The 24,609-nt window shown below is 44.5% G+C and overlaps 1 protein-coding gene across 1 annotated transcript in view; it reads left to right on the top strand.

The window, feature by feature from the left end:
* LOC143026407 (2-aminoethylphosphonate--pyruvate transaminase-like) overlaps positions 1 to 24,609 on the top strand; it is a 49,352-nt gene that overhangs the window by 7,668 nt on the left and 17,075 nt on the right. Inside the window, exons 4-5 of the mRNA XM_076186722.1 lie at positions 1,964 to 2,080; positions 7,433 to 7,556. Of these exons, the coding sequence (XP_076042837.1) occupies positions 1,964 to 2,080; positions 7,433 to 7,556 (241 nt within the window). The remainder of the gene's footprint in view (positions 1 to 1,963; positions 2,081 to 7,432; positions 7,557 to 24,609) is intronic.

Below are 24,609 nucleotides of genomic sequence, written 5' to 3'. Positions count from 1 at the left end.
ACCACATTTGACTATGCTTCTAAAGCACGGTTCTGAGCAATCAGGAAAACAAACATAAACACCTTACAAACAATACACTAAGAATACAATGACATTAGATTTGCAGACAACTTTATTCTCACTTCAGAAAAGGCAGAATACTTGCAAGATGAGCTGAGTGATCTGAACAGATAGTGTCAACATAGGTTTGAAAATTGATTAGAGTAAAAAGATAGTAATATCAACTCAAAAGTTCAAAGTAAAGCAATTATAATTGATTATGAGAATCATGAGAAAACTGAAGAGTATGACTTAACTGGACCAAATGATAAAACTGACTAAAAATAATTAAAATTAAATAGAAAGGTGTATCACCATGAAAGGCTCTCTACCTGTATGTCTGCAATGCTAAGTTGCATAATCATTGCATAATCCCAGCTATAATCCATGAATGTGAGGCATGGAAATTTACAAATGCAATGGAGACAAAACAGTCACAACTTGTATGACTCCAACTCCATGACACGATATTGTTCCCTTGGATAGAAGTGCTAATTACCAGCTACAAAGTACTGTACAGTATGATTTCCATCTGTATCTGAGATGCTACTCACTGTTACACGCATGCATATTTTTTGCCAAGTTATTATTACTTTCATTACCGGGTGCAATGAGAAATAAACGTTTGGGAGTGCATACTAAGAGCAGGTTATATGAAGGAGTGATTGTGCCGACAGCACTGTATGGTGCAGAAACATGGAACATAAGAGAGGAAGAGAGAAATAGTTTGAATGTGTTTGAGATGAGGTGTCTGAGAAGTATGATAGGGGTTACTAGGCTGGATAGAGTGAGAAATGAGGAGTTGAGGAGGAGAATGGGTGTGGTAAGGAATTTGGGAGATAGGTTAGATGAAAGAGTGTTAGGATGGTTTGGACACATGGAAAGAATGAGTGAAGGAAGACTAGTAAAAGAGGTATGGAAGGCAAATGTGGAGGGTGTGAACATGAGGGGGCAATCTAGGATGAGATGGATGGATGGGGTAAAAGGGGCTTTGGGGAAGAGAGGAATGTCTGTTGAGAAAAGATGGGAGAGGACAGAAGACGGGTGAATGGAGAATGGTTGTATATGGATGATGTTGTGATGCATGAGGTGGAATGGGTGAGGGATGGGGGTGAGGTAGTATATGTGAGAAAAATTTGACGCAGCCCAAAGGGATTTCTCCCCGTCTTCTCCTTTTCTGCTTGGGGGGACGGAGAGGGGGGGTTGCTGATTTAACCTCTTCACTCCAGGGCACATCGCATGTCTGGCAGCATTAGCTGCCCGACGTGCAATGTTGCGTCATAATAATCGCATTATAGAAAATAAAGTCAGTGCTCAATCGTTTGTTCTCTTTCACCCATGTATTTTGATAACCATAGGAAATTGATGAAGCCAGTTTAGAGAGAATGGAAATTATGTAGGTACGACTACAATCGTCGGCATCATCGAGTACCCACTTGTTCCTCATGCCGCCTACGTAGGCGTCACTGTATGGAAGTGGTTAATGAAGCTGCCTTGCTGTGGATGTGCTGTGTCTTGTGACACTGCTTCTAACCCAGGGCAGTGGACAAGATGCAGGGATGATCCCTCATCCAGGAGGTGCCAAGATAGGAAGGAGGGTAGAGGGTGGAGGGAAGTGGAGTGTATTGGGGATGGAATGGGTGGGAATGGTTTTTATGCCTTGTATTTTGGCTACCTCCCTTGTAAGGGGGAAAAAACCTTGGTATATGTATATGTATGTATTACTGCCATTGTATAATTGATTTCTTGCTCTGCCCTCCTTTCATTCAACTGGGTTGTACTTTCCTCACTTACTAAGATCATAATACCATTATCATCCATTACTCTTTTCCAGTCGTTATAGTCATGGATCTTACTACCCTTTGTCAGATTATTACTCCTTTAACTAAAGTTACACTCCCTGTTTTCCTATAACGGAATGCAGGTCCTCATTTTAGCCAATGGAGCCTATGGACTGCGTATGAAGAAAATCTGTGAGGTGGCTGGCATTAGCTGCCAGTTGGAGGAGTTCCCTGAAAACAAGAAAATTGACTTGATCAAGGTAAAGCATGAAGACATTTCTTGTTTTACTAACTAGGCTCTCCAAAACATGTGACTTTTTATTGGAATTCACAGATGTTTTCAAAGTATTGTGTGTTTCTTGCTTTTCCCTTCCTTCTTCTGAGAGGCTGTGTGACCTTCCTCCTACAGAGATCCTTCTGTTGACCTACACGATCACCTCTTTCAAAAGAGATGTAGCAAGACACTTCTGTGTTTGACATTTCATTCCACAAACATATGCTTGCTTTGCCATTTTCTACATAATTCTCCCTTTGTTTTATATACACATTTCCTCTTCATTGTTAGATATTTTTGCTTATATCTGACTAGCTATGTACTGTACAGTCAATAGTGAAAGTTTTGACCCATGCTACAGTTCTAATAATGTCAATATGATTTTTTTTTTGTCAAGTGATTTGTTTTCCTATGTAGACTGGAAGTGAGCATTAAGGGAGAGCGACTGGAGGAAGTGGATAGTTTTAGATACTTGGGTGCAAATGTGGCAGGAAAAGGTGGAGTGAAGGTGGAGGTAGAATGTAGATTGAGAGAAGCGAGTAGATGCCTTGGTGGATTAAAGAGTGTAATGAGGAATAGACATTTGGGAATGGATGCTAAGAGGAGACTGTATGAAGGAGTGATTGTGCCAACAGCACTGTATGGGGCAGAAACATGGAACATAAGAGAAGAAGAGAGAAGGAGTTTGAATGTGTTTGAGATGAGGTATCTGAGAAGTATGATGGGGGTTACTAGGCTAGATAGAGTGAGAAATGAGGAGGTGAGGAGGAGAACAGGGGTGGAAAAGGAGTTGTTGTTGTTGTTGTCGTTCCCTAGACTGTCTGTCCGAGCAGTCCCGTCTCCCCAAGGAAGGCCACAGCCGAAACTGGGTTTTCCCACAAATCCTTTATAGAGTGTATGTTGTGTTGTTTGCGTGCATGATTGTGTATAATGCAGTCTTCCATTATGTGTTGTATGGTATGGGGTGAAGTGTTACATCCTGGGCAGCTGTTCACAACACGGTCGTCCAGCCTCTTCTGGTAGCTTAGAAGTGCTGGGTGGTGACCGCATCGCAGTCTGGCCAAGTGGACTCTGTCCTTTCGTGGGAGAGAGGATTCAGAAGGGTGGATATCAGGGGGTCTGGCATGCAGCAGTGTGTTGTCTTTCAGTGTGTTAATGGAGCGGTGAGTGATATGATTATGAATATGTTTCCGGAGGCTGGTATTTGGTGGTTGTGGAGGAAGAGAAGAGAGTATCTGTGCGTAATAAAGGTCTTTGGGTGTAGTTTTAATGTTTCTTGGTGTGTGTGGGTGTTCTGCTATGTAGTGTAGCGGGTGTGATGTGTTTGTGGTGGCTGCGGCAAGTGTTTGTGTGCCTCTCATGTCGAGGTGGTCCTTGACTTTGAGGACTTTTGTTTCATGGTGTAAATGGTCTGTAGGTGTTGTATTTGTGCAGCCTGTAATTGTTTTTAGGGCTTTGTTTTGTATGATTTGAAGGGTGTTGTGGTGTGTCTCACTGAGATTAGGAGCCCATGCAGGACTCGCATAATTCATCACTGAGCGTATGCATTGTTTGTATATTGTTATATTAGTTTCTTTGTTTTGTCCAAATGTTGTTCCAGTGATTGACTTAAGTGCCTTAAGTCTAGGTGTGCATTTGTTTTTTATGTTTGTGATGTGTTGTTTGAAAGACATGGATGTATCGTATGTTACACCAAGAATTTTCGGTGTGTTTGTGTGTGGTATTAGAGTGTTGTTGATGTAGAGATGAGGTATGTATTTGTGTTCTTTTGTCCAGTTGGTGAGAAGTGTTGCTGTAGATTTGGTTGGAGTTATTTTGAGTCTGTTTGTGATGAACCATGTGTTGAGTGTGTCAAGGTATGGCTGGATTATTTCTGCAGCTTTGTCTGTGTTACGATGTGTGCATGTGATTGTTATGTCGTCTGCGTAGGAAGAGATTTGTATTTCTGAGGTGTCTGGTGTGGGTAAGTCATGCATGTATAGATTAAATAGTGTGGGGGATAGAACTGAGCCCTGTGGTACTCCGTTCTTAATGTTTCTGATGTGCGATGATTGGCCATTATATGACACGTGAGCATTCCTGCCTGCCAGATAATTGGCCAGCCATCTTTTGGTGTTATTGTGCATGTCTGTGTTATATATTTTATTTGTTAGGTTGTGGCGGGGGATAGCATCAAAAGCTTTACTAATGTCCAATGTTATAAGAAGTGTTCTGTGGTGGGGCCTATCTGAATTGATGCCATCTAAAATTCTTTGTGTGAGGTTTGTCAGAAGAGTGTTTGTGGAGTGTAGTGGCCTAAAACCGTGTTGTGAGTCAGCAAGGGGAATATATGGTGTGACAAGTTTAAGTATTAGGCGTTCAATGACTTTAGAGGGGGTGCAGAGAAGTGTGATTGGGCGGTGCGATGTTGGGATTGTTGGGTCTTTGTTCGGTTTTGGAATGGTGATTATTTTACCATGCTTCCAGATGTCGGGTATAGTGTTGTGTGAATAGCTGTAGTTTGCAATGTTTGTGAGTGCGTGTATACCTTGTGGTCCAATGTGTTTTAGGTGGATGTTGCTTATGTTATCAGGGCCACAGGCAGATGAGTGCTTGAGACTATGTATTATGAGTTTTGTCTGACTGTCTATGAAGGGTGTATAGTCTGAGTCTGTGGGGAAGTCTTTCTTACGTCGAATGGTGCGTCGGTCGTCAGGGTGAGAAGTAAGATGGCTTGTCTGAGCAAAATTATTCATGAGTGTGTTTGCTTGTTGTTTGTTTGAGGGTAAATCATCTGTTGTTGTGGTTATTGCTGCGTTAGGGCGTGTTGTGTTACTGTTGGATAGTGTAATGCTGTTGAGTGTTTTGTACAATTTGCTGGTGTTTGTTTTGTGATCAAGTGTATTGATAAAGTTTTGCCAATTTTGTGTTTTTTGTTCATGTATTTTATTGGCAATCACAGTGTTTAGTGTTTGTATTTGGTCTGCTATGTTTTGAGGGATAGGTGTGGGGGTATCGTGTTTAAGTGTGTCACGTTGTCTGATGTGGCCTTGGATTTCTGGTGTGAAGTTGGGGTTGTGTGATTTTCTGTTGCCTCTAGGGATGTATCTCTTGTCTGTGTTTTGTATGATTGTATTAAAAGCGTGCACAGCATTGTTTATGTTTGTGATTGGTGTACTGTTAAGTGTTTCAAAATGTTGTTCTGTCTCTTCAGTAAAAGCATCCCAGTTAGCTCTCTTGTAATTGGTGTAAGTGTGTCTGTGGCCAGCTGGGGTGCATCTTGTTTTGGTGGTGATGATGATTGGAAGGTGGTCAGAGCCAAGGGTTCCGACCACTCTCCATGATGTTGTTGGGGTTAGGCAGGGGGAGCAAAAGGTGATATCAGGAGAGGAGGGAGTGTAGAGGGCTTGGTGTGGGATATGTGTATGATTATGCGTGTTGTTCATGATAGTCAATGAGTCGAACTGAGTCTGTATATCAAGCCCTCTGTCTGTGTCAGGGTTGTCGACATACCAGGCAGACGACTTGGCGTTGAAGTCACCACCCATGATCAGGTTGGGGATTGAGGCTAGTTGGCTAAGTTGAGGTCTGAAGGTGTTTGGAATGTACATGTTAACTATTGTCAGTGTTGATTTGTTGCCTGTGCGGATTCGAATGGATTGGGTTTCTGTTGTGTTATCTGTGGTAGGGAGGAGAATTTTGGTTGTGGCACTTGTGTCCACAAAACAGATGGAGTGGTGGATCAGGGTGATGAGTCCACCGCCATTGCCGTCAGTCCGGTCTTGTCTGATGGTGGTGTAATTATGAAATGATGGTGTTTTGTGTGAGTGTCTTAGTTTTGTTTCTTGTAAAATCGCAACGTGTATGTTGTGTTGTTTAAGAAAGTGTTCAAGTTCATGTTTTTTAGTGTTAATACCGTCAATGTTGTGTTGTAATATGTTGATGTTGTGTGTTTTGTATGTGTTGTATGTTGCCGTTTGGGGTTGAGGTTGGGGTGGTAGTGGGGAAGGTGTAGGATCTGGGTCAGAGGGGGGGAAAGGAGAGATCGGGGACAAAGGAAGGGGAGTACTAATCGGGGGTAAGGGCAAAGGGAAATTGGGAGTGGGTAAGGGTGTTGGCTGTGGTTGGGGAGGTGGGAGTGGGGTTACTGGAGGGCAAGTAGAACATGTCCAAGTGTTTGTGTATTGGTTTGTGTCAGCAAGTGTTGTACAAGTGAGGTGGGCCCAGTTTTTGCACATATTGCACTGAACTGAGCCCTTTGTCTGTCTGCTCGAAGTAATGGGTTTAGAGCATGTTGGGCATGTGTATTTTGTGGTGGGCCCAGGATTGCTCTCTACATCTCCGGCTAAAAGTAGAAGAAGAGGGGTGATCGCCGGAAAATCACCCCTCAGTGCAGAAAAAACGTAACATTGTATGTTGGAAAAAAGGATTGTGGTACTCCCCCAGGTAGGCGTAGCTCCTCTTGGGGATCGGTGCCATCTGGAAAAGGAGTTGGGAGATAGGGTTGATGAAAGAATATTAGGATGGTTTGGACACATGGAAAGAATGAGTGAAGAAAGACTAGTAAAAGAGGTATGGAAGGCAGATGTGGAGGGAGTGAACATGAGGGGATGTCCTAGGATGAGGTGGATGGATGGGGTGAAGGGGGCTTTGGGGAAGAGGGGAATGTCTGTTGAGGAAGGACGGGAGAGGACAGAAGACAGGGGTGAATGGAGAATGGTTGTATATGGATGATGTTGTGATTGCATGAGGTGGAATGGGCGGGGGGGTGGGGGGTGAGGTAGTATGTGTGAGCAAAATTTGATGCAGCCCGAAGGGATTTCTCCCCGTCCTCTCCTTTTATGCAATGGGGGGACGGAGAGGGGGGGTCGCCGATTTAATGAAGCGGCCTTGCTGTGGATGTGCTGTGTCTAGCGACACTGCTTCTGACCCAGGGCAGTGGACAAGGTGCAGGGATGACCCGTCATCCAGGAGGTGCTCAGATAAGAGGGAGGGTGGAGGGGTGTGGAGTGTATTCAGGGGTGGAATGGGTGGAAATGATTTTATGCCTTTTCCTTTTTGGCTACCTCCCTTGTAAGGGGGAAAAAGCCTTGGTATATGTATGTAGTATTTAGCATACTGTTACATTTTTTTTTTTTTAATTGATAACATAAAAGGTTGTCAGATGAAGACTGAATTTTGTATAATGAAAAACTTTGAAATTTTAGTATAATGGAAAGCTGCACTATTTCTATCACATTACACTAGTTGCTTTCAATTTTGCCCACTCTTTCTGGTTCATAAAAATTCACATAATCTGTTTTTCATATTTATAGTGATCATCTTGTTTACTGTAGTTATTATTTATGTTTATATTCAGGTCAAGGAAATTTTGCAAAATGATACCAAATTTACAACAGTGGGAGTGGTACATTGCGAGACATCAAGTGGTGTCATCAATCCAGTGGAAGAATTGGGATGCCTCATTAAAACCTACCAGCCTGGTAAGATTCGTCTAGGTTGTCAGGCGAAGCAGAGTTGTTCTACTAATACCATGTAACCTCTTACTCCCTGCCGAATGGTCAGGTTGTTGTCGAATAAACAGGCTCCCCCAACTTGTTTCCTGCCAGTGAGGCGAGTATGTTACATACCAAGAGGGAGAAAATTGCATATACACTCATCTCTCTCTTTAATGGATTTCCATTTAACGGATGTCAGAACCAACTGACAAAATTGTTGCAGCCAACTCAGGTTGTTGTAAGTCCCACTGTACAGTCATGGACCAACAACACCTCTCCACCATCCATGGTAAGTCTGATTTTGAACTTAAAATGTAGAATTTACTGTTTTATTGTGTATATTTACACTGTCAGATTGGATAGTGTACTTGATTAGAAGTACAGCAATGTATTATTTCTGTTTTTTTGTAATGTAATTGCTGATATTATCCAGTAGGACTCAGTACTGATAACTGTGGACAGCCAACATTAAAATTTTTTATCACCATATCTGCAGTAGGGAAATGTGTGAAAAAGGTCTGAAAAAAAAAAAAGGAACATAACAGTTAATTTGGCGGTATCACTGGTGGTAGGTTCAAATTCCTTCTCACGTGTGGTGAACGCTCGTCTGGCGTTTGTGTTTCGCACACAGAGAGGTTACATGGCTTTCGAATCCGCTTACTAATGTGAGCTGGCACTATCCTCCTGTAGGTCTAGGAGTTCCTTCTCATGTGTGGGGAACGCTCTTCTGACGTTCTTATTCTCGCACACAGAGAGGTTGCCCTCCTGTTTTATCCTGTCTGTGTGAACACAGAACTCACGTCCTGACCGCAGATGTTTGATGCAATAGATTACATCACTAACCTGTTTGATCACTCTATAGGGGCCTTGGTACAATGGCTGGAGCTTCTTTGTCACCCCTTGCCTAGGTTTGGCGGTGACGTATACTCTGTCACCAAGGGCGAGCTGCTTTATCCTTGCCCTCGTCCATTTTGTGTGCCTCTCAATTGTTGCAGCCTCGATGAACTTTTGGCACCTGTTGAAACATGAGTTTGCTAAAGCCATTGTTTCGGCTGCTAAATTATCCGTATTATACCACGGGGCACTGGGCCTGGTAAACTCAGTTATAGGGAGGACGGGGTCTCTGTGGAACAGGAGGAAATGCGGGGAATCTCGCAGGACTCTGTGATACGCAGAATTATAGGCTAAGACCGCTAAAGGGAGCATCTGATCCCAGCCTGTTTGATTGTCCTGGACTAGGGACTGTAAGATTTTTATAATGGTCCCATTTACCCTCTCAACGATCCCGTTGCTGGAGGGGTGATATGGCGTTATCTTATGATGACTGATGTTCGCCATTGCCATTACCTCTTTGAACGTCTCGTTCATGAATTCTCCTCCGCCGTCTGAGATTACCTGCCTCGGAGCGCCATGTATGGCCAGGACATGGTTTAGGAAAGCTCGGGCTACAGTCCGCACTTCTTTGGAATTAATGAGCACGGCGACAAAGAAGTGGGTTAGTACATCGACTACTGTCAGGATGTACTTCGCACCATTTAGGGCAGTGGTTAACGGGCCAATGAGATCAATATGCACTCTCTCAAACGGAGTTTTTACATCAGGAAACTGTCTAAGTGGAGCTGGGAGGTCATAGGAAGGTTTGCAAGTAATGCAGATTTTGCTTCTTCTTTTTTTTTTTTTTTTTTTTTTTTAATCCTTTACATCCTCCGACATTTTCGGCCAAAAAGCAAACTTTTGTAGCCGTTCCGGAGTAACTTGGACTCCGCCATGGCCCGCCATAGGAAGGCAATGGGCAATACGTAAGGCTGCTGCCTTTGCTCCTTCAGGGCATACCAGGTGAAGTTCCTCTAACTGGTACGCATTTCTACGCGCATGATATAAGAGTCCGTCGGGGGGGAGTCGAAACTCCCCGATGGGCACTCTTAGGCGCGGGATCTTTGGCGCTCCTGACGTGGCCCCTTTTAGGTACTCCTTATTCGACCCCAATCAGGGTGTGCATCCTGCTCTTTTCGGATCTCTAACTGGTTCCACGTGACGGTATCCTCCTCAGAATTTGAGTTTGAGTTACCCCGGCCACTCGTGGATATGGCCGAAACTATGAAATCATCTATAGGGTGGTCAGCGCCCCCGTATCCGAGAGAGTGCGTCAGCGACGATATTCAATCTCCCAGGGATATAATTGACTTCAATATCGAAGTCGGCGATCGCCATCTGCCACCGGAGAATCCGAGTGTTCGTGCCCTTAGCAGTGAAGAGCCAGACCAAAGGCCTGTGATAGCTCAAAAGTCTCACCGGATATCCCATGGTTAGCGGGCGATTAATCGTGAGACCGTACACCGCCGCTAACGCTTCTCTTTCAACGGTACTATACCGTCTCTCGTGCTCGTTAAGAGTGCGACTGAAATAGGAGAGTGGGCGTCTCCTACCTCCGTCGTCCTCTTGCTGAAGCACGCCCCTAATCGCCGAAGCAGTGGCGTCAGTGGTGAGCAAGAAAGGTTTTGCAAAATTGGGGTAAGGGAGGACCACCGTGGGGGACAAATGGGATTTGAGGGACTCAAACGCATGTAACTGAGGAGGTGTCCATGGACCAAGCTCACGATTCTTGTGCTTCCTCGCTACGTCACCCTTCGTCATATCGACCAAAGGCAACGAAATCTCAGCAAAATTAGGAATAAACTTCCTGTAGTATCCCGCTAATCCCAGAAATGAAAGCAGCTCTTTCTGACGCGCTGGCTGGGGAAAAGTGTTGATGGCTCGGACTTTATCTCGCTGAGGCTTTATCCCGTCCTGGGATATAACATGACCTAGGTAAGCGACCTCCTTCTGGAAGAAATGACATTTCTCCAGCCTCAATGAGAGGTTTGCCTTTTGCAACCTCCGAAGGACATCCTCAAGATTCTTGAGGTGGTCGACCCAAGATGTTCCCAGAACAATGATATCGTCCATGTACACCATCGCACTAACCCCTAACAGCCCCGTTAGCACCTGATTCATCACCCTTTGAAAACAGGATGGAGCGTCTTTTAACCCAAAGGGAAGAGACGTAAACTCGTAATGCCCTTCGGGCGTCGAGAACGCCGTTTTCTCGCAGCTGCTCTCCATCAGCGGGATTTGGAGATACCCTTGCTTAAGATCTAGCAGTGAGAATATGACGCTGGAGCCGAGACTTCGCAGCATCGAGTCAATATGGGGAAGAGGGAACCTATCATCAACTACGTGTCGATTTAGAGCACGAAAGTCAAGACAAAGACGAAGGGTTTTATCCTTCTTAACAACTGGAACGACAGGAGCATTGTAAGGAGAACGAGATGGGCGAATGATCCCCTTACGGAGCATATCCCCAATGAGTTCTCTAATCTCTCCTCTGTACTTCTCAGGAATGGGATAAGATTTGCGGTAGACCGGCGGTCCAATGGTCCGAATCTCGTGTAAGAAGTGAGGCGTCACGGTAAGTGGATCCCCTGGTAAGGCAAAAACATCGCCATATTTGACCACCAAAGAGGCCAGAGCTATACTTTCCCTGCTATGCTTATTAGGGAAAATTTTCCCTACTTCCAATCGTAACTTATCACCACGAGAGCTATCCACTACGTTAGACGCCTGCACCGTTCCCACCGAGACGTTAGTTCCACCATCTACTAGCGCAATCTCCCCTAAGAGAGTAAGTTCCCCAACCACTTGGTCTTTGCGGATCTCATGGGTATCAGGGCCCAAATTCAGGAATGGAACTTTGCACCATGCCTTTCCATCTTCCATCCTGAGCAGCTCTACTACTCCCTGGCCGAGCAGGCTGGCGCCCTCGGCGTATGGGCGTGCTGTAAACAGCGCCGAGACGGCCTGACCTGCGGGAGCGAGCTTGTCTGCCCTCTCGAGTACTAAATCTATGGTTCCGCCTGAGAAACCTGGTACCCAATGAGCCTCAATGGTCTTACCCGGGAACGTGGCTGTTTCACTTACCCCCCGATAACTGTGGCGCTCCTCGCACACGGCGATGAGCGGTGGTGAATGCTGAGCCGTCCCTACAAGGATTACTGGAACATCCTTGCCCTCAACTTTGAATGTTAATGGACGGAATGTCAAAGACACCTTGTGCGCAGCGAGGAAATCGAACCCGAGGACAATGATATCGTCCATGTACACCATCGCACTAACCCCTAACAGCCCCGTTAGCACCTGATTCATCACCCTTTGAAAACAGGATGGAGCGTCTTTTAACTCAAAGAGAAGAGGCGTAAACTCGTAATGCCATTCGGGCGTCGAGAACGCCGTTTTCTCACAGCTGCTCTCCATCAGCGGGATTTGAATGTTGGAACGGAAACCCTGCGAGATCAAACCTAACAGTGACTTTGCCAAGATTGGGCATCGCTGAACCGTCGGCCACTATGATTCTAGTGGTACCTACCTGGGAGCCTTCCATGGTAACAGGCAAAATGCTCTTATGAATAAGAGACACCGCCGCTCCCATGTCTAGGAGAGCACAAACGGACCGTGTGGCTCTAACGAAGTAACTGCCACCATAGCCAAACCGCCACCAGCACCATGGGAGCTGGCCAAATCGACGTGAACAATTTCCACGCTCGACTGCCGCTCGACCGTCACCTTGGGGTGTGTTTTCCCCTGCGCTGGCCGTTTTTTTGACGAGCCACTCTCCGCGAAACCCATCTGGGCCCCCTGACCGACACTAGTATCAGCCTTCCAAATCCGCCCTGCGCCCCCGCAAGTGTGGCAACACGTGCTTGCCTGACCGCGTGCCCTAAAATAGCACGCATCGGTCGCGTGCCCCACCTTGCAATGGGCGCAATATGGACGCCACCTATTTTGATTTCCACGGCCCCGGTTACGCTTCCACGTGTTCCTGTGTCCCCCTGCCCTGTGAGAAGAGTATGTGGGTTCCTCGCGAGGCCGCGCCTCGGTCTCTCGCTCATGGCGAGGGCGCGCCTCCGTCTCACGCAAATTGCGAGGATTCGTCTCTGTCTCCCGCGAAATGCGAGGTGAGGAAGAGCCTGGGACTCTGTGTAATGTGGATATTGGATATGATTGTGAGGGTGGGTGGGAAATTGCGTCCGCGGCCGGGTATTGGTGCGACACTGCGGCCGTGGCCGGATATAAAGCCATGGGCGAGTCTGCACAGCCCGCATACACCGTTTTCACATCGCAACTATGCCGCTGGGCATAGTCAATGGCCGCATGGAGGACACCAATGATGGAAGACTGCTGTTCGCGAGTGAGGGTGCCCGCTTAATTCTGGTCACAGCCGAAAATGTGGCCCAATCCTCCCGCTCTGGGTGGTACACCGCATAGGACGAGACCATGTCAGCCAACCTCAGAGCAAAAGACGTGAGCGTCTCCGAGGGTTTCATGACTGCCTCGGCTAGGCGGTCGGCAACAGCATCCGCCGACGCGGGCGCATAAAAAAAGTCGCGGAATGCGAGTTTGAATGCTTCCCAATCATTGGGATGCCTACCCTTGGCTAAGCGAGCAGCTATCGCGGCATCACCGGCAGTTTTCTGCTGAGTAACTGCAATTTTGTCTGCGTCAGGGACCTCTGGGGACCACCTTTCTTCCAATAAAGAAAGCCAAGATTGCGCGTCCGTACAGGCAGGGAGGCTACTCTTGGGGTGATGGTTAATCCCGGATGAAAGAAAGAATGGGACATCTGCAGTCGCCTGGAGTGCCTTTGCCTGGTGGCTCACCGGTACGCTTGAACGCCGAGACATAGTGAGATACTTATCAGTCGTAGCTCTAACTAGCACTCCTTTGTGTTCACTGAGTATCGTGATAGTGTACTTCGTAATTTGTATGTATGTTCACTGAGTATTAGAACTTCTTACCAAATTTCACCGCCGCTACCAGTATGGTAGTGTGGTAGAAATAGGATAAGTAATTCCAAACACGAAATGTGTTTAAATGTGTATTTGGCACGGAGGCAAAATATTTAACTATGTACACTAATTAATTAGCGGGAGCAAGGTAAGAAATGGCACTCACGTGATGTCCTATGCAGCTGGAGTGCACGCTTTGATTGCTCGCGGGGTACGAGGCTATGCCCACGGGTCGTGCGCAAACCCCCGCAGCCAATCGCAGTCGTCACAGGTCGTGTGCAATTTGACCTGCTCCAATCACACTCTGACCCGGCGACGCGACCTGGCTTGGGGGCGTGGCCAAGCTGTGCAAGATGCGCGACCCGAGGGCTCGGACGGCCTAACCCGCTTGAAACACAAAGACACAGCGCATCGTCTCACGACATCATTGTATGTTCTATAATCATATCAAGTAGTACATTTCCCCATAGGTCATCTCCACCCTTCACCGTCATCTCTTCCCAGCAGATTTCTTTACAATTAAAGTCACCCATTATAACTATTCTTCCTCCATCTTCCATTACCTTATTTTGTGTTCTCTCTCTTCCCACGAAGCCGTTTTAGGAGACACATAATTTACTACAAACTTCCTGCTCTTCCCATCTCTGTCCTCCACTTCCATCATAATCATCTCTACTCTATTCTTTCCATATGTGACATTCCTCACATTTATATCCTTCTTAGTCAGGAACATAACTCCACCCCCTTGTTTTACCTCACTGTTTCTAATCCAATAATTATATGCACCATGTCCTATACTGTTGGGTGGTAGTGGACCTTTCAATTTTGTCTCTACAGTTGCCATTATGTCTGGTTCTTTTTCCTTCAGGTAATCATTCAGTTCATTCAAGCTTTTTATTAAGCCATCTATGTTTGTGTAAGACACTTGTAATTTTCTGCTACTTTCATCATGTTTTGTTTCCTTTCCATTTTTCTCTGCTATGAACCATTTCCTCACTTTCATATCCACTGACCCTGTTCTTTTCTCGTTTTTTTCCTTAGCTTCTAGTCTTTTTGATTTCTCATCCTCTCTTTCCTCTTTATTCATTTCTCTTTTTATCCATACCTATTTATATTGATCACTGTTTGCTAGTTTCCCTGTTTTTGCAAGAATATTCTCTGCTGTCATTTGTGACCTGAATATAACCTTAATTGGTCTGGAGTTATCTGTATTGTATTTCCCTATTCTATATATTTCTTCAATTTCTTATCCTGTTTCTTGTTCACCCTCTTGAACTACTTCTAATATCTATTCCTTGCTCCTGCGTATATGGGGTTGAGTGTTATGTTTATGCTGTCTTCGTTAGTGGCCCACGCCCCCAAGGCTAGTACCAGACTACAGGAACACAAAAGGGCAGTTGTTACGTACGTCAAGGTTAGTCTAAGGGGGGAACATACATAACATTTCGAAGTGAATGAATTTAAAGCATACAATAACATTTAACAATATTTATTACCAACTGACATTCCCAACAAATACAATTAAACTTAACATTAAATTAGACTTATCTTAAATTAACTTAACACTATTCAACTTGACCACTAGGAACTTGAACAAATTAAGAACTTGAGTACACAGAGAACTTGGTTCCTTCCGCAACGCCCTACGTTACCAGCACCGAAGGGATGATGGGTAGTCCGATATCGTCTCTCGTCCACCAACACCAGGTTAGAAGCGAGTGTATTCAGCTTACAGCTGAGACTGACTCATGGGGCGGTGAACCCTCATTTTATAGGAGAGAGTCGAAACCTCAGGTGCTTCGAGGGTTTGAAGCCGGCTCGATGAAACATGGTGCGACGTGGCGGGGTGTGATTCAGAAGTGTCGTAGTGGTTGTTAGGTGGTAATAGGTGGTTAGTAGAGGTATACCTTACACTCCCCCACCATTAAGACGCCGCCACATCGGGATGTAGAGGCGGTGAGTGAGAATAAGATGGTTTATATACGGCTCAGGGTATCGGCCAACACGTTTTGGGATCCGGTGATATGGTGGATGTCTATGTTAAATGGTTGAAGGAACAGAGACCACCGAAGCATCCTTTGGTTCGAAGTTTTGTTACGGTGTAGAAAGGTCAGAGGGTTGTGGTCGCTGTATATTTTGAGAGGTTTTATGCTAGGTTGAAGGTAGCACTCAAACTTCTTGATAGCAGCCACTATAGCCAGTAGCTCCTTCTCTACAGTAGAATAGTTGAGTTGATGGACGTCTAGTTTTGCAGAGAAGTAGGCCACTGGGTGAAGAGTGTCTGTGTTCTCCTGGAGAAGTACAGCTCCAATAGCGACATCACTAGCATCGGTGTGGAGAACGAAGGGTTTAGTGAAGTCTGGTGACCGTAGAACTGGATCCCTTGTAAGCATCGCCTTAAGATGTTCGAACGCGGCTTGACAATTTTGTGTCCACTTGTATGGAACAGAACCGCTGGTCAGCTTGGTGAGAGGAAGTGCAGCTTCGGCGAAGTTCGGGCAGAATCTCCGATAGTACCCTGTCATACCCAAAAACCTCATGAGCGCCTTCCGGGTAGCGGGAACAGGGTACTCCATGACAGCAGAGATGTTAGCAGTCTTGGGTCGAACGATGCCTTGCCCAACTTCATGTCCAAGATACGTCACTGTAGCCTTTCCAAAGCTGGTCTTGGAGAGTTTGACAGTCAGGTTGGCTTGGCATAATCTGGATAGCACAGCATCTACCTGTTGGAGGTGTTGTTGCCAGTCATGAGAAAAAATCAAGATGTCATCTAAATACACCCCCACACCCTTTAAGTCTTGCAATAGGTAGTTCATTGCCCTCTGAAAGGTGGCCGGACTATTCCTCATTCCGAAGGGCATGACATTATAATGATAGAGGCCAAATGGTGTTGTAAAAGCAGAGATCAATTTAGCCTCTTCTGTTAAAGGTATCTGATAGTAACCTTTCATTAGATCTATTTTAGTAATGTACTGGGCTGTTCCCACCTCGTCAATTAGGTCGTCAACGCGGGGTAATGGATATGCGTCAGGAACAGTTATAGAGTTGACTCTCCTATAGTCCGTACACAGGCGAAGTTGACCTCCCTCCTTCGGCACCAGCAGGCACGGCGAAGCCCAGGGGGATTGACTCGGGCTGGCCAATCCGTGGTCGAGCAGGAAGTTGACCTCACTCCTCATCTGCTCTCGCTTCTGGGGGTGGATTCTATAAGGATTGTGCCTAATAGGAGAAGATCCAGGTACAAGCTTCACGTCATGAGTGGCAATGTTGCAGATGCCGGACACATCTTTGAAGAGAGAGTCATATGTGTGATTGTTTTCTGTTACATCATTGGCATTTTCATTCGTGAGATGACTAAGGTAGGGTACTAGGTTACCAAGTATATGCGAATTATAGTTAGGATGGGAGTCAATGTTCGGTAAAATATTGTCAAAATTAATGTACATGGCATTATTAGGTGTATGAGACATAACATTAGGTACAGTATTCACCGCTAACACTTGTTTCTCATAGTCTAGTAGTGGGCTAGTGGTCTTATATGGTTTAATTAGGTTCACATGAATATGTTGGGTAGCCTTGCGACGGTCGGGTGTTGAAATTACATAGTTAGAATCTGATAGTTTCTTAGACATTTTGTATGGTCCATGATATTTAGCGCTAAGAGGTGAACCAGAGATAGGGATGTATGCCAGGACTAAGTCCCCCTCTTTGAACTCTCTGACCAAGGCTTTTGAGTCAAAGTTAGTCTTCATTACAGACTGGGCATGAGCTAGGTTAGTTTTGGCAAAAGAACGAACTTTATCCAAGTTAGATTTAAGAGAGGTAATGTAATTGTTTACCGTGACTAACTTTGTAGAAGGTAAGGAGATCAAATGATCTTTGATGACCTTGAGGGGTCCTCTTACCTTGCGTCCAAAGAGCAACTAAAAAGGTGAGACCCCTAGGGATTCTGATGGTGTTTCCCTTATGGCAAATAGAAGAAATTGCAGGCCCTCATCCCAATCTCTGTCTTCCTCACAGCAGAACTTCCTAATCATAGATTTCATAGTCTGATGAAAACGTTCCAAGGACCCCTGCGACTGAGGATGGTAAGCTGTTGATAGAGTTTGTTTAATACCGAGCAGCTTTAGAACTTCTGCAAATAGAACACTGGTAAAATTGCTACCTCTGTCTGATTGGATTTCTTCTGGGATTCCAAAGGTCGTGAACAAGTTAGTGAGTGTATTAGCAACAGTTTTAGCAGAGATATTCTTAAGAGGAAAAGCATCAGGGTATCTTGTAGTTGGGCAAAGTGTGGTGAGAATGTATTGGTTGCCTTTCTTTGTCTTTGGGAGAGGTCCAACAATGTCTATAATTAATTTACTGAAAGGCTCAAAAGGTACTTTAATAGGCTGCAATGGATATGGTGGTATAGTTTCATTAGGTTTCCCAACAATCTGGCATGGGTGGCAATTCTTAACAAATTCAGCTACATCTTTTTTCATGCCAGGCCAATAAAACTCATTCAGAAGGCGAAGATATGTCTTCCTTATTCCTAAATGACCTGAGAGACCTTGGTGAGCTACTTCCATTATAGGAGTTCTCAAGCTGGTGGGTAATACAATTTGGTGACATTCTGCCCAGGTGTCATCATCTGATAATTGCGGTGGTCTGTAAAGTCTCATGAGGATGTTATCATGATAGTAGAATGATGGAGGATGTAGAATATCTTCCTTGGGAACTACTTTAGAGTGTAAGGGAGTTAGAGTAGTGTCATTCTGTTGTGCTTCTAATAAACTCTGTTCAGTGAATATTTGTGGAATAGCACTTGGAGGAGGAAGGGGTGAATGTCTTTTAATTTTTGGGATCGGGTTACCGCACAACTAGGGAACAAATTTGGCTGTTCTCGCTCTAACTCATCAGTAGGGTTATGCGTTAAGGGAGTGTCACTCAAAATGATAGGAGCAGGAGTTTGTACAAGTCCACCAGCTATGTCATTACCAAGAAGTAAACTACAGTCTGGGATAGGAAGGGAAGGTTGTTCGCTCACCGCCACCGTTACAGGTCCCTGAACAATGCCGCAGCTGAGGTGCACCCGAGCTAGTCTCAAAGGAAACTGGCTGTTAAAGTCATGGAGGTACACACTTTCGCCGGTATAATTGCTGTTTATACCAGGAACAGATGACTTTAGTATAACCGTCTGGGCAGCAGCTGTATCTCTCACGATACGAATGGGGTGCACCTCGCCACCATCCTCCAGAGACACGGCACCAAGTGAACGGAAAGGCTGAAAGATATCGGCAGTTTTACTGGTTGGCACAGACAGAATTGCAGCTACAGGTTTGCTGGGAGCAGTAGTTTGTGACACTTTACATTTAGGGTCTGGGCATTGTTTTATGTGGTGTCCACGTCTTTTACAAAATGAGCAGGTTAGATTTGTTTTTAAATTACTCTGATCTACCAGCTCACCATCCTTAAACCCACTATTAGACTTTACATTATTCTGGAGCACTCTCCTCTCCCTGGTGGGCGAACGATGGACCAGGGAAAACACATCAGCCAACTGTGCGGCCTTAATCAGGTCATTTTCTCCCCTATCGATGAGGTGCATTTTGATAGAGTAGGGAATCTTTCTTATAAATTCCTCTAATGCTATAACATTAACAAGTTCATCAAAAGTATTAACACTGGCTGACTTTAACCACCTCTTAAGACCCCTTAATTTCTCAGAGGCAAATTCATGGTAAGTTTGATACTGAAGTTTATTAAGTGACCTAAATGCTTGTCTGTATCCTTCTGTACTGATTGAGTACGAAGCTAGAATTGCTACTTTAACCTCGTCATAATTAGTGTTATCGTCCACATTATTACATACTTTAAGTGCTTTATCAGACAGCTTAGGTTTAATAAGCCAAACCCAGTCAGGTTTAGGAATTTCAAAGTGTAGAGCTGTGGATTCAAATTCCCTAAAGAAAGACTCAGGATCACTATCAGGAAATGTAGGTATAAGCTTGACATACTTCAGCAAATCAGTCTTAGTTTTAGGAGAGTTGGCATTGTTTTGAATGTCTAATTGCTTAAGTTGAAGTTCATGAGCCCTTTCCTTTTCTCTTTCTTCTCTCTCCTTTTCTCTTTCCTCTCTCTCATAGTCTATTTCCATTTGTTGAGACATTAGCTTCACTTTCTCTAGTTCAAGTAATAGATTAGGATCTGAAGTTTGTAACGAACGTGAAGCTTCGAGGACATCTTTATCCCCTAAGTGAGCTAGAATTAGAGCACGTAGCTCATCTTTCCTTAAGTCAGGTTTGAAAGAGATATTGAAGGTCTTTGCTATATACTTTAAATCGTCCTTACAAATATTAGTCTCTTTGAATTCTTGGATCTCTGGGTTACCCACAAACTCAGTCGCTTTGAAATCACTCTGCTTAGCCATGGTTTAAATTTAAAAGATTCCGTACTCTATATATATATATATATATATATATATATATATATATATATATATATATATATATATATATATATATATATTATATATATATATATATAAGTGAAACCTGCTTAGAGCCTGGCAAGTTAACTCGAGAATAAGCTAAAGGCCTTACAGGTATCATGAAGTTTATCACCTGGCATAAACTTAAGTGGCAAGACCGAATTAGGTTCTTGCAAGGTACGTTCTACTCGTAACAAGCCAAAAGGAAACAGGGGGACAGCAGCCCACACTACTGTAAAACAAGGGCCCTATTCATAGGTATACTCTGTAGTTTAAGTAAAAAGTAGAGTATTTGGGTTGGTCAAGTTACAGCGACGTAATCGTGCATAAAGTAAATTCACATAAGTTATAGTAAGCAAGGAAAAGGAGTCACAATTGCAAGCTGTATGTGGGAGAACACCACTTCTGTCGGTAAGAACAATACATAGAACAACCTACTGTACTAACTACCCCTATTTGGCCATTTATAGAGAATTTAAAGCAGGTACAAGCAGGATTCACAATAAATGCACACAAGGTATAGAGACGTTGCGGAGAGAAGTCAAGTTCCAGGTGAAAATATTTTTCAATTTCAAGTTAAATACAATTATTAAACTATTAGAGAGAATCAGTGATTACGATGACTTATTACGATCAACGAGTCAGATCCCGGTCGGGCCCCCACAAATGTTACGTACGTCAAGGTTAGTCTAAGGGGGGAACATACATAACATTTCGAAGTGAATGAATTTAAAGCATACAATAACATTTAACAATATTTATTACCAACTGACATTCCCAACAAATACAATTAAACTTAACATTAAATTAGACTTATCTTAAATTAACTTAACACTATTCAACTTGACCACTAGGAACTTGAACAAATTAAGAACTTGAGTACACAGAGAACTTGGTTCCTTCCGCAACGCCCTACGTTACCAGCACCGAAGGGATGATGAGTAGTCCGATATCGTCTCTCGTCCACCAACACCAGGTTAGAAGCGAGTGTATTCAGCTTACAGCTGAGACTGACTCATGGGGCGGTGAACCCTCATTTCATAGGAGAGAGTCGAAACCTCAGGTGCTTCGAGGGTTTGAAGCCGGCTCGATGAAACATGGTGCGACGTGGCGGGGTGTGATTCAGAAGTGTCGTAGTGGTTGTTAGGTGGTAATAGGTGGTTAGTAGAGGTATACCTTACACAGTAAACAGAAAAGACCAGAGTTCGGCAGTGTACAAACACACTGAACTGCACCAACACGAGTTCGACTGGCAGGGCGCAAAGGTACTATACAACAACAACAGGAAAGGAAGCAGACTGTTCTTGGAGGCGTGGGCCACTAACGAAGACAGCATAAACAGGTCCATAACACTCAACCCCATATACGCAGGAGCAAGGAATATGTGGAAAAGTATTACGGACAACGGCGGGGGATAAATGGCTTTCCCCACCTTCTCTCCCCCCCCCCCCAATCCTCCGCCACCACACACACTCGCATGACGCAGGTCACAACGCCTACCTTCTCTTCCCTTTCTCCCCCCTCCACCACCTCCCCCCCTCCACCTCGGACAGGTTACCATGTCCCTCCGGCGGGCACGGCTATTCGTATATTTAGACCATGTGATTTCTGTATCCCCTGAGGACGATTCCCGGACAGGACTTGAAACGTCGGGAATAAATTACCTGCCTCTGAGTCTGGTGTTTTCTACTTTTCCACCATTATGGTTCCCAGGCTCCAGCTTTTTTTGTGCATATATATATATATATATATATATATATATATATATATATATATATATATATATATATATATATATATATATATATATATATATACACACACACACATATATACATATACATATGCCAAAGGCTTTTTTTTTTTTCGTTATAAGGGAGGTAGCCAAAAAACAAAGGCATAAAAACCATCACCCATTCCATCCCTATCACACTCCACTCCCCTCCACCCTATTCCCTCCCTCATATCTTGGCACCTCCTGGATGATGGGTCATCCCTGCATCTTGTCCACTGCCCTGGGTCAGAAGCAGTGTTGCAAGACACAGTACATCCACAGCAAGGCCGCTTCATTAAATCGGCGACCCCACCTCTCTGTCCCCTCATGCAGAAAAGGAGAAGACAAGGAGAAGTCCCTTCGGGCTGCGTCAAATTTTGCTCACACATACTCCCTCACCCCCCCATCCCCCACCCATTCCACCTCATGCATCACAACATCATCCATATACAACCATTCTCCACTCACCATTGTCTCCTGTCCTCTCCTGTCCTTCCTCAACATTCCCCTCTTTCCTAAAGCCCCTTTTACCCCCTCCATCCATCTCATCCTAGGTTGCCCCTCCACGTTCACCCTTACACATCTGCCTTCCACACCTCTTTTACTAGTCTTTCTTTACTCATTCTTTCCATGTGTCCAAACCATCCCAATATTCTTTCATCCAACCTATCTCCCAGCTCCCTTTCTACCCTTGTTCTCCTCCTCACCTCCTCATTTCTCACTCTGTCCAGCCTAGTAACCCCTGTCATACTTCTCAGACACTTCATCTCAAACACACTCAAACTCCTTCTCTCTTTCTCTCCTATATTCCATGTTTCTACATACAGTGCTGTCAGCACAATCACTCCTTCATACAATCTCCTCTTAGCATCCATTCCCAAATGTCTATTTCTCATTACACTTTTAATCCACCAAGGCATTTACTCACTTCTCTCAATCTACATTCTACCTCCATCTCCACTCCTCCCTTTCCTGCCACATTCGCACCCAAGTATCTAAAACTATCCACTTCCTCCAGTCTCTCTCCTTTAATACTCACTTCCAGTCTGTTGCCACTTTCACCCCTTGTACATCTCATCACCTTACTTTTACCCACATTTATCTTCAACTTCCTTCTTTCACACACTTTCCCAAACTCTGTCACTAACTTCCTCAATCCCTCCTCTGATCCTGCTACAAGTGCAGTGTCATCCGCAAACAACAGCTGACTTATCTCCCACTTTTCTCTATTTTCTTTAACCATCTCCAATCCCTTGCCCACCACCCTTTCATTTACCTCTGACACCACCCCATCCATGTATAAGTTGAACAGCCAGGGCATCATAACACATCCCTGACAAAGTCCCACCTTTACCTCAAACCACTCACTCTCTCCATTTGCTCTACTACTCTCATAAAAACTCTTGACAGCTCCCAGAAGCTTTCCTCCTATATTGTATATCTGCAATACCTCCCACAGTGCCTTCCTGTCTACCCTATCATAAGCCTTTTCCAAATCCATAAAAACCCAAAAAACATCCTTACCTTTTCCTATAGCTTTCTCTCATATCTGTCTTACCACAAAAATCTGATCTACGCAACCCCTACCTGTCCTAAACCCACACTGTTCCTCACCAATTACTCCCTCTTTTCCTTTCCTAATCCTCTCAATCAAGACCCTCCCATGAGCCTTCCCAACTACAGTTAACAAGATAATCCCTCTGAAACTACTACACTCACACTTGTCCCCTTTTCCCTTGTAAAGTGGAACTATACAGGCACTCCTCCAGTCCTCCAACACTCTACCCTCTCTTAAACAAACATTAAGTAACCTCACCAGCCAATCCACCATCACTATACCTCCTTTCTTCAGACATTCTGCACGACATCCATCCAGACCAGGTGTCTTACCTGCTCTCATCTTAACAACTGCCTTCACTTCATCCTTCCTTATTTCTCTTTTATTTTCCTCACACATCACGGTCATTTTCTTAGCATTTCCCACTGCAACTACCTTTCCCTCCCTATTCTTCACATTTAGCAACTCCCTAAAATACTTTGTCCATCTTGCTCTTACTGCCTTCTCTTCCATTATTATCTCTCCATCTGCACCTTTTATCTTTTCTTCTCTACTTAATTGGCCTCCTTTTCCTCTCTTAATTTCTTTCCAAAACATCTTTTTATTACTTTCAAAATTTTCTGTCATACTCTTACCCCATTTCACATCTGCTCCCCTCTTTGCTTTGCCTCCCTTATTTTGCTTTACTTCTCTTTTCTTTGTACCTCTCATATGATTCCATCGTCCTATTTTGTAACCAATCTATGAAAGCTCGCTTCTTTTCTACAACCTTCTTTGCCTCCTCATCCCACTGCGCACTACCCTTCCTTCTATTTCCTCCCATCCTCCTTGTTCCACACACCATCTTTGCACACTTTGTGACTCCTTCCTTGAACCATCAACATTTGGACAAAACAAAGAAACTAATATAACAATATACAAACAATGCATACGCTCAGTGATGAATTATGCGAGTCCTGCATGGGCTCCTAATCTCAGTGAGACACACCACAACACCCTTCAAATCATACAAAACAAAGCCCTAAAAACAATTACAGGCTGCACAAATACATCACCTACAGACCATTTACACCATGAAACAAAAGTCCTCAAAGTCAAGGACCACCTCGACATGAGAGGCACACAAACACTTGCTGCAGCCACCACAAACACATCACACCCGCTACACTACATAGCAGAACACACCAAGAAGCATTAAAACTACACCCAAAGACCTTTATTACGCACAGATACTCTCTTCTCTTCCTCCACAACCACCAAATACCAGCCTCCGGAAACATATTCATAATCATATCACTCACCGCTCCATTAACACACTGAAAGACAACACACTGCTGCATGCCAGACCCCCTGATATCCACCCTTCTGAATCCTCTCTCCCACGAAAGGACAGAGTCCACTTGGCCAGACTG

The sequence above is a fragment of the Oratosquilla oratoria genome, chromosome 6 (assembly GCF_046742065.1).
Source record: "Oratosquilla oratoria isolate Oo_2021 chromosome 6, ASM4674206v1, whole genome shotgun sequence".
NCBI classification, from domain to species: domain Eukaryota; kingdom Metazoa; phylum Arthropoda; class Malacostraca; order Stomatopoda; family Squillidae; genus Oratosquilla; species Oratosquilla oratoria.
The sequence above is the reverse complement of the archived record's forward strand: the minus strand, read 5'-3'. Positions and strand labels throughout refer to the sequence as shown.